This window comes from Sebastes fasciatus, chromosome 7 (genome assembly GCF_043250625.1).
Source record: "Sebastes fasciatus isolate fSebFas1 chromosome 7, fSebFas1.pri, whole genome shotgun sequence".
Lineage (NCBI taxonomy): Eukaryota > Metazoa > Chordata > Actinopteri > Perciformes > Sebastidae > Sebastes > Sebastes fasciatus.
This window is the reverse complement of record NC_133801.1, coordinates 29,563,481-29,573,239: the sequence shown is the minus strand read 5'-3', so window position 1 is coordinate 29,573,239 and position 9,759 is coordinate 29,563,481. Positions and strand designations below refer to the sequence as shown.

General features: G+C 40.3%; 1 protein-coding gene across 1 annotated transcript; it reads right to left on the bottom strand.

The window, feature by feature from the left end:
* Positions 1 to 1,173: 1,173 nt before the first annotated feature.
* On the bottom strand, positions 1,174 to 9,671 carry LOC141770545 (tapasin-like). Its single transcript, XM_074640178.1, has 8 exons — positions 8,145 to 9,671; positions 7,114 to 7,290; positions 6,767 to 7,042; positions 5,363 to 5,692; positions 2,953 to 3,300; positions 2,777 to 2,845; positions 2,576 to 2,595; positions 1,174 to 1,769 (listed from the first exon to the last, which is right to left on the bottom strand). Exons 1-8 carry the CDS (start codon positions 8,188 to 8,190, stop codon positions 1,755 to 1,757), a joined length of 1,281 nt encoding a protein of 426 aa, XP_074496279.1. The 5' UTR covers positions 8,191 to 9,671; the 3' UTR covers positions 1,174 to 1,754.
* Positions 9,672 to 9,759: the final 88 nt, after the last annotated feature.

Below are 9,759 nucleotides of genomic sequence, written 5' to 3'. Positions count from 1 at the left end.
GTCATTGAGGTCTAAAGGTGTTCTGACCAAACACAAAGCGTATTTTCACCTTACAGCTGCTGGAGTGTTTTTTGGAGTATTTTGCAACTTGAGAATATTTGCCCCTATCAGCCAATTTCAGTACTCCTTCCAGAAAAGACAGCCCGTTCTCATTCCCAGGGTGTTAAATAACGAGGCTTTGTCACGGGCGTCAGCGTATGATACCGCCGCACAAGGCACCTTTAGCGGTGGTATGCGGTGTTAGAATCCCCGAGCGGTCATGGAGGAAATGAGGATCAGTCTGGATGGCATTTCAGCATAATAGCATTTATTTTCCTTTTCACACCCGTCACACATGTTGCCTCCACCGTAGTATTCCCCCAAATGGACCCAAACTCATGGTTTTTATACTCCCCTCAATTGGCCCACACCATTTCCAAAACACAACACCACACCAATATACAAAATATCCACATTTATGTACATAAAGACATTTCCCACATATAAATCCTCTTAATAAATACATACACACCTAACTATCTTAAATAAATATCCATAAACATTACCCTTTCACAAATACACACAAAACAGTCCCGCCGAACTCCCCTCCACCCACTTCCCACTGGTTTCGCCCTCCCGGAACTATTAATAGGGCGCGAGTCCCCGGGGATCTCTTTCACCCGCGCACCTTGGGAAACGGAAACCGGAAGTAGTAAGTTGGGCATGTTATTGACTGTTTTAATTAATTAATACCTCTGTGTGTTCATTAAGTGTATTCAATAATCCATACGTCTAGTAATTATAGTTAAACATACACACAAAATACTATATTACTCCCGTAACGGCGAGCCGTCGTTACATGCGGTATGAAAAGACACACACTTGTTGGGCGGAAGGGAAGGTGGATGGGTCCAACAAACACAAGGCTTTGATCCAGGAGACCGCTGTTCGTGTCCCGCGGGTCACGTTACAATCAGCTGTTCGTTCGTGTCCTGTGTTCAAACGTTCGGTTTCATTTTGACTTTACAAACGTCATAGTTTTAAGCCCAAACATGTAGTTTTTTCCTTAACCTAACTAAGTGATTTTGATGCCTAAACATAATGTGAAGGGGCGTGACACCAAGGGGCGTGGCATGTTGAGAACATGTTGGAAATGAAGAGGGGTTTACCTCTATAGATACCACATACCTTAGCAACGTTTATTATTATTAACGTTTATTTCACGTTTGGTCTGAAAACACCTTAACAAATGTGTTGAATGCATTTGCTTCCTCATAAAACATTAGCAAATCCAATTTAAAAAAATATTTATATATACCACCACCTGTAGATCATTGGAATAGTGTGAAACCCGCGGCATGGATGTGTGTGCCATGTCGCCTGTGCACTTGCATGTGTACATGTGCATCATCATCATCATCACGCACACACAACGATAGAAACAAAACAGTGAGCCACTCGTAAACGCATTGCTCCATTACACTAGTACTCTAAATTGTGATTGTTGCATTTTCACCAGTTGAATAATGTGTGGATTGCTGTTCGTCCAGAAGACCAATCATTTACTTACTTCCAGTTTTGTAGCATGAGCAAAGTCAAAGCAAAATCAATGCAACATGAACAACACATTCAGTTTCATAGAAACACAAATTCACCTCAAACAAACAAACAAATATCAAACGTCTGAGACATTCTAAAACAAAAATGAAGGAGTGAGGAGGGCAGTCCGTCTTCACTGGTGTTCTGAGCTGGTCTGCTCAGTCTTCCAAGGCTGCTCAGTATGGTTTGTTCTGCTCAGAACACACACACACACACAGACAAATTAAATATGTTGAAATGATGACAATGGTTAAAAATCAAAACTAGGGCTGTCAATCAATTAAAATATTTAATCGCGATTAATCGCATTATTGTCCATGGTTAATTGTGATTAATCGCAAATTAATCAAATTTTTTATCTGTTGTGTACCTTAAAGGGAGATTTGTCAAGTATTTAATACTCTTATCAACATGGGATTGGACAAATATTTTTGATTTATGCAAATGTATGTATATATTTATTACTAGAAATCAATTAACAACATAAAACAATGACACATATTTTCCAAACCCTCACAGGTACTGCATTTAGTATAAAAAATATGCTCAAATCATAACATGGCAAACTGCAGCCCAACAGGCAACAACAGCTGTCAGTGTGTCAGTGTGCTGACTTGACTATGACTTGCCCCAAACTGCATGTGATTATCATAATGTGGGCATGTCTGTAAAGGGGAGACTCGTGGGTACCTAGAGAACCCATTTTCATTCACATATCTCTAGGTCAGAGGTCAAGGGACCCCTTTGAAAATGGCAATGCCAGTTTTTCCTCGCCAAAATTTTGCTTAAGTTTGGAGCATTATTTTCCAACAAGCTAGTATGACATGGTTGGTACCAATGGATTTATTAGATTTTCTAGCTTCATATGATACCAGTATCTTCACTCTAGCTTTAAAACTGAGCCTAACCACCTAAAAATCACAAGTTATAATTAATGAGTCATCGCGTTAACTTTGACAGCCCTAATCAAAACAGTTTTGTTTTCATATCATCTTACCTTGTTACTTTGTTTTTTTGCTGTGGAGAAAATAAATGATAATTATTATATGAACACAGTGGTTAATGATGATACATTTCCTTTTGAATCTAGTGTGTTTACATCAATCTATTTCTCGTTATGACTGACGCTTGGACTCATTTCAAAGACTCCAGCATCATCATGTTCACATAATCCTATTATCTCGCTCTGCACACTCACCTGAGTACAGGTAACACAGGATGACCACCATGAAGCCAACAGTGAGGTAAATCGTCCAGCTGATTGGCTCTGAGCGGAGAACACAGATAACAAACATGACGTTCCTCTGCTGCTACGGTGTGGTAGCTCACAGTACTACAGTGCAATAAGTGTGACTCGGGGTGTCCTCCACTCACCCTCAACAGTCAGGATGAAGCTCTTCCTGATGGGCATTCTCAGGGACCGATGGGAGACGATGCATGTGAACTGTTTCCCTGAGTCCCTGAGTGAAGCCTTGAGGTGGAAGAAAGACGTCAGCGAGAAGGTCTTGTCCTGGTTGTGTTTGTGGCTGGACAGTTGAACGTTCTGGAGCACCTTGGGGAGAGGAGCGCCCACCGTCTGGCCTGACACCGCTGGGTCCTGCACGTACCAAACTATCTCCACGTCCAGAGGGTAGTAGCTCTCTGCCTCACAAGCAACCTTCTGCTCCCCGCCGTCCTGCAGTGAGAGAGTGGGTCCAACATTGAGGGAGACACGGGGAAGCTCTGGGGAGAAAATAACATTGAATGAATGATGATTTTAAGGAGAAGTGTGTAGGATCTGGCGGTATGTAGCGGTAAGGTTGCAGATTACAACTTCTCCCGTGTGCCAAGCGTGTAGGAGAGCTACGCTGGCTGACTCGAAAACGCCAATGGCCCTCTCTAAAGCCATTTGGAGCAGAGCCAGTGCGTAGAGTGTGTGTGTGTACGTGGGGAGTGAATGGTGAAGCAAGAGAGAGAGAGGGGCGGCGACAGAAGCGAGTATTGACTCCGGCCCAAGCATGAAAAGTTTAAAGTTTAAAGTTAAAGTTTAAGTTAACGAAGTTTTTTTGTAGATATGTAGATATAAACGCACACTTGCCAGCCCTCCTGATTTTACCGGGATTCTCCCGTTGGTTATGGCAATTATTCAAATTTTTTTTTCCTTTTTGTTATCTCTGGCACTGTACAGCATGTATAAGTTACACCAAATGTATTTTCCTGGCGGAGGAGAGCTGCTAGCGACACTGCGGCGGGGTTTGAGCTGCGCTCGCCACACATCACAGCATCACAGCAAAGCCGTCGTGGCGCGGCAAAAGCCAGTGGAAATAATGGGTTTCAGAGCGCAGTGGTGCCGTTGTTGCATTATGTCTGAAAGGACCTTCAGTGACTGAGAGAAGGAGAGGGAAATGGAGAGAAAGAAATACTTAAGCAGAGCGGAAAAGTAATGAATGAATGAAAACTGATGAATATTAGATTATACCAGAGATTCACACCAGAGGGGCAAATTATTCTGTATTCCTTCCTGAGAATTAAAAGTAAAATTAAAAGTAGGCCTATTTAACAAAAAAAAGCTGTTACAGTGTACTTATTATTTTGTTATTTTCATTCTTTAAAAGTCACCATCAGAATGCAGGAAACAACGTCTCTGGAACTAAATTTATTTTTGGGGGAGAACCTCCAGATCCCTGCTTCGATTTTGAAATCCTATATATGTGTATAAACGGCTCATTCTAAGGTAACGAAAACACAACAATTCTTATTTTCAGGTGATTATACACTAAAGAAAACATACTTATTAATATTATATTCCAATTCTGCCAATAGATTCCCCTGATAGTCACACACTGGTCCTTTAAATGATTTTCAAGGCAATTTTGGCAAGAGGTTTCTGTTATGAGTTTTTAAGAGGGAGAGTTACTTCTAATGACTGTTGCTCAGATTAAACAATTCGTAGACATTACTTTGGGTTCTAGGAAACTATGATGGGTGTTTTTCACTATTTTCTGACAGTTTATAGACTAATTGATCAATCAATCGAAAGAATATTGATTGCAGCCTTATACTGTATTTTCATGTCTAGAAGTGTGGCCTAAATGTTAAAATAAAGTTAATTATTAGACAAATGTGGTCAAATTAAAGCTATTTCAAAAGTATGGATCGTTGTTTGTGGGGTTTTATGAGGTACTTATCCATAGTCAGTGTATTAACTTCAGGAGATGACGGTCCGCACGCCCCCAGTTTGGAGGAACACACAGGAGTACCAGCACGGGAGCAAAGCAATATATTGCTGTGGACGGGGGCAGTACACAGCAGTACATTGCTTTGCATCCATGCATTAACTTCTGTCTGTTTCTCCAAACTGGAGGCGTGCCGACCGTCATCTACTGTAGGTAATACACTGACTCTGGATAAGAACCTCACACAACCCCACTTCAAAACACCCGAACTATCCCTTTGACATTTTGGGAAATACGCGTATTCACTTTCTTGTTTCTAGAGTTAGATGAGAAGATTCATACCACTCGTTCAATATAAACTGAAATGTTAGCTTAGGCTATATCCAAGGGTGGATTTTGTAGTTCTTAGTGTCTTTAAAATTGTCAATGGGATTTTGAACGAGGTTTTCTAATTTCTGGAAGTTCTGGTTTCACCTCGGCTCTCCATGGCCCTTCACATGAGGTCCACTTTGTCATGCAAACTCCATCTGCTGATGAAGGCCGTCAGGTGCAATTGAAAGCTATAAAAAAAAGCTAGTAAGTAGAATGGCCTGACTGATACTAGTATTCTCTCCTTGACTCTTCCTCACCTTCGATATGCAGCTCTATATCCAGACTGATGAACAGAGGAAGCACCGACACCGAACAAATGTACGTCCCTTCACTGCTCATCTTGGTGAAGGGGAGGCTGTAGGAAGCATCCCCGCCTGCTAGGCTCCTCAGCCCGACCCCGGTCCCCTGGCTCTCCCCTGTGCGGCTGGTGTGACTAAAGAGTCTGGTTCTCTCTCCATGATGCTGCCTGTGCCACTCCACAGTGACTTTTGGTCCTTTGTGGTCGACGGCAAACTGGCAGTGGAGCTTTTGTTCGGAGCCCAGGCCTGCTCTCACCGATGGAGACTGTGTTTTAATTACCATGGCAACTATGGACACAGATGTGACAAGACAGAAGCACATAGAGATATATTTAGTTCTTAGACATGAAAACGGGCTAGCACTAAACTGAGATATGGGACCGATGTTAAAGCAGCATTTGGTTGGGTTGGAGCAAATAGGAATAAAGAAAAGTTATTTTTATAAAACAGCCACTATATCCTGACAGTAGTACATGAGACAGGTAATCTGAAAGAAATCATGAGCCTCTGGTATCCTCTAGTGTCCTCTGTGTCCTCCGGTGCTCATAATAGCATCTGCAAGATTTCACAGACCGGAGGAAAACAACCAATCAGAGCCGAGCTGGAGCCTTGCCGTCTCTGAGCAGCTGTCAATCACTTGCTAACTCCGATCAAACGGTCAAACTAGGCAGCGCTGATCAAATATGAATTTCACGCATAAAGTGTTTTCAGAAACATCTTGTAGTTTAGCTGTAAAATGAGAAAGTTTGTGACCCGGCTGCCATGTTGAGATCAGTTGGGGAAATACCAAGCACCGCCCACCAGCCGGAGCAAACTTTTTTATTTTACAGCTAAACAGTACACTACAAGATGTTTCTGAAAACATTTCACGTTACAAATAGGCATTACAGTAACTAATATTAATTCATATTTGATCAGCGCTGCCTAGTTTGTCTGTTTGATCTGAGTTTGAGAGTGATTGACAGCTGCCTATGTTGAATGAACAGCCAATAGGTACGCTCTCTCTCTCTGAAATGACCTGTGATTGGTCAAAGTCTCCCCTCACGGGCTAGATCTTCTAAAGCCTGAAAACAGAGCCATGAGGAGGTGCAGAAGTCTAGTTTTCTCTCAGAACACTTGAATTACAATTTGCTGAAAGGTTATTATGGCATTTTTTCCCAATGATGCCAAAAATATTCTGCCTACTGCAGCTTTAACTTTGTAAAGTAAAAAGTGTTATTTTTATTTATCAGACCTGATCAGTATCAGTGTTTCAGTTCATTCTCAAGCCTCACAAGAAAATAGTTTGTAGCAAAACTTTGACAACTTAACTTAGATTTATTGCAAAATGATTCAAATGAGAGGCATTGTGTTGAGTGCTACCTGTTGTTGTGAGTATCTCTATGTCCCCGATGGCAGGCCAGCGGCGGTAGTCCTGCTGTCCAGGGGCGGGTTGGTCAGACGGGTGTCTGAGGAAGCCGGTGACTGTGAACAGGCCCTTGGTGTGTCTGAGGGTGCAGCTGAACCAGTGGTTGTAGTCACGGGCCCCCAGGACTGGCCAGCGGACATAGATGCCCTCTGTGCTGTACCTATGCAGCTCACACTCCAACTGCTCTGCTTCCGCTCCCTCTACGTACCGCCGAAGGTCCAACTTAGACGCTGGAACAGAATAGAAAGCATTAGAATACAATAGATTTCAGTCCGTTCCTCCTGTGAGATGCGTGTCTTACCGGTGATCAGGAAAGTGATGGCATGTGGATTAACAGGAGGGTCTCCTATTAGACCAAACTGCAGCATAGCCTCTCTGAGGATGTGCTGAGTCTCGATGTGACCCTCGTTATTCACAGACACATTTTCATCAGTGAACTGACAGGGCAGCCATGACACCTGGTGGACACACTGCACACCTGACAGAGACACACACAGTGAATCAGTATAGTCAGCTAACATAGAGTACAGTATACTGTAGAGTACATTACAACACAGTACAGTATAGCAGAGTATTAGTACAGTATAGTTTTGTGTGGTATAAATAGGCTACTATTGTAGAGTATATTAGTATAGTATAATACAGTACAGATGTATACTATATCATATAGTATATTACAGTACAGTGTAGTATAGTATAGTGTAGTACACTATACTATACTACAGTATAGAATAGCATAGTATAGAATAGTATACTGGGGGTATAAATAGGCTACTATAGTATAGTATATTATTATAGTATAATACAGTACAGACGAATGCTGTAGTATATAGTATATTACAGTACAGTGTAGTATAGTACAGTATAGTATAGAATAGTATAGTATACTGGTGATATAAATAGACTACTATAGTAGAGTATAATATGGTACAGAGTACAGACGTATGCTGTAGTATATTATTAATTAGTATATTGCAGTACAGTGTTGTATAGTATAGTGTAGTACAGTATAGTATAGAATAGCAAAGTATACTGGTGATATAAATAGACTACTTAAGTAAAGTAAATTATTATAGTATAATATAGTACAGACGTATACTGTAGTACATTATTGTACAGTACAGTGTAGTATAGTATAGAGTAGTATAGTATAGTAAAGTATACTGGTGGTATATGCTATTATAGTATAGTATAGTATAGTATAGTACATACATATACTGTAGTATATATTACATACAGTATAGTATAGTATACTGTAGTAGTCATTTCATTCGTGTCTTATGGGCTCCAAAAACGCCACAATCTGTAACAAAGCTGCAAACAGCAACTTACCTGCACACAGATACAAGTAACTAAGTATCTTTAAGATCAGCCTCATGATGTTTCATCTGTAGAGATCTCTCATTGTTGATCGAGCACCACATCGAGTTGTTCAAACAGTTGAAACGAGACTTTCACTTTCACTTGACAGGAAAAAAAACTTGCTTAGCCTGCCTCTCTCATCACGTGTTAGGCAGATAGAATATCACTGACTGTGTGTGATGCAGTACTGACTCCATCCTGTTTGTCATGCAGTACTTTTTTTTTTTTTTTTTCTTATTTCAAAATGACAGTATACATAGTAACAGCAGAAAACATTAAAAACATTTACATATAAAAGAAGCATAGCAAAAACATAAACAAAGAGCTGTGCCAAACATAAAAGGACAACAGAAATGAAACAGAATCAACATAAAATAATATAAAGGAACACAATAAAAAAAAAAAAAAAAAATAATAATATAAAAGACCACGCGAGAGTATGACAATAATTTCACTTAAAAACTTTAAAGATATTGCATATATTCATTGTTTTCATTGCTTTTTTGTTTTGTGAGGAAGAAATTGTTGACAGATATAATTCCATTTCTTTCATAAATACAAAGAAATTAGGATTGTTTTGGGGGGTAAATTTACACTTGTGAATGTGGAACTTCGCGAGAATTTTAATTAAAGTAATAAGAAAAAAATGCATTACTGTCTTTGTCAGAATCAGAATCAGAATCAAAATCGTGTTTATTGCAAGGTGTAAGAGGTATACATTAGGAATTTGCTTTGGTTTCGTTGGTGCAAGTTAAACAGTATAATAACAAAAGAATAGATAAAAACGTTAGAATAAAATAAGAATAAAATAATTTAAAAAAGAAATTAAAAAAATTAAAAAACTTGTCACGGTAATCATAGCAACCAAACATAATATTTCTATAGTACAGTCAAAATCTGAGAAAATGTTAACAAGTATAAAATTATTGACATCTTTCCACAATTCACATGTATGTTTACAGGAACAGAATATGTCATGCAGTACTGTCTCCATCCTGTATGTGATGCAGTACTGCCTCCATCCTGTATCTGATGCAGTACTGCCTCCATCCTGTATGTGATGCAGTACTGCCTCCATCCTGTACGTGAGAGATCCTTACAGATACCCTGTTGAGTTTTCTTGTAAACAAACAGATGTCTGTTGTCACTGAGGTCTAAAGGTGTGTTCTGACCAAACACAAAGCGTATTTTCACCTTACAGCTGCTGGAGTGTTTTTTGGAGTATTTTGCAACTTGCGAATATTTGCCCTTTTCAGCCAATTTGAGAAAAGACAGCCCTTTCTCATTCCCAGGGCGTTAAATAACGAGGCTTTGTCATGGCCGTCAGCGCGTGATACCGCCGCACATGGCACCTTTAGAGCTGGTATGCGGTATGTCCCGCGGGTCACGTTACAATCACCTGTTCGTTCGTGTCCTGTGTTCAAACGTTCAGTTTCATTTTGACTTTACAAACGTAGTAGATTTAAGCCCAACCATGTAGTTTTTTCCTTAACCTAACTAAGTGATTTTGATGCCTAAACATAATGTGAAGGGGCGTGACACCAAGGGGCGTGGCATGTTGAGAACATGTTGGAAATGAAGAGGG

What these genes read in the sequence shown, in the direction of transcription:
- LOC141770545 (XM_074640178.1), bottom strand. Translation starts at nt 8,190, where the DNA reads ATGAGGCTGATCTTAAAGATACTTAGTTACTTGTATCTGTGTGCAG. An exon ending in CTTCATCCTGACTGTTGAGG is followed by an intron (nt 2,846 to 2,952) that starts GTGAGTGGAGGA and finishes TTCTCCGCTCAG; the next exon opens with AGCCAATCAGCTGGACGATT. An exon ending in CCTGTGTTACCTGTACTCAG is followed by an intron (nt 2,596 to 2,776) that starts GTGAGTGTGCAG and finishes TTTTCTCCACAG; the next exon opens with CAAAAAAACAAAGTAACAAG.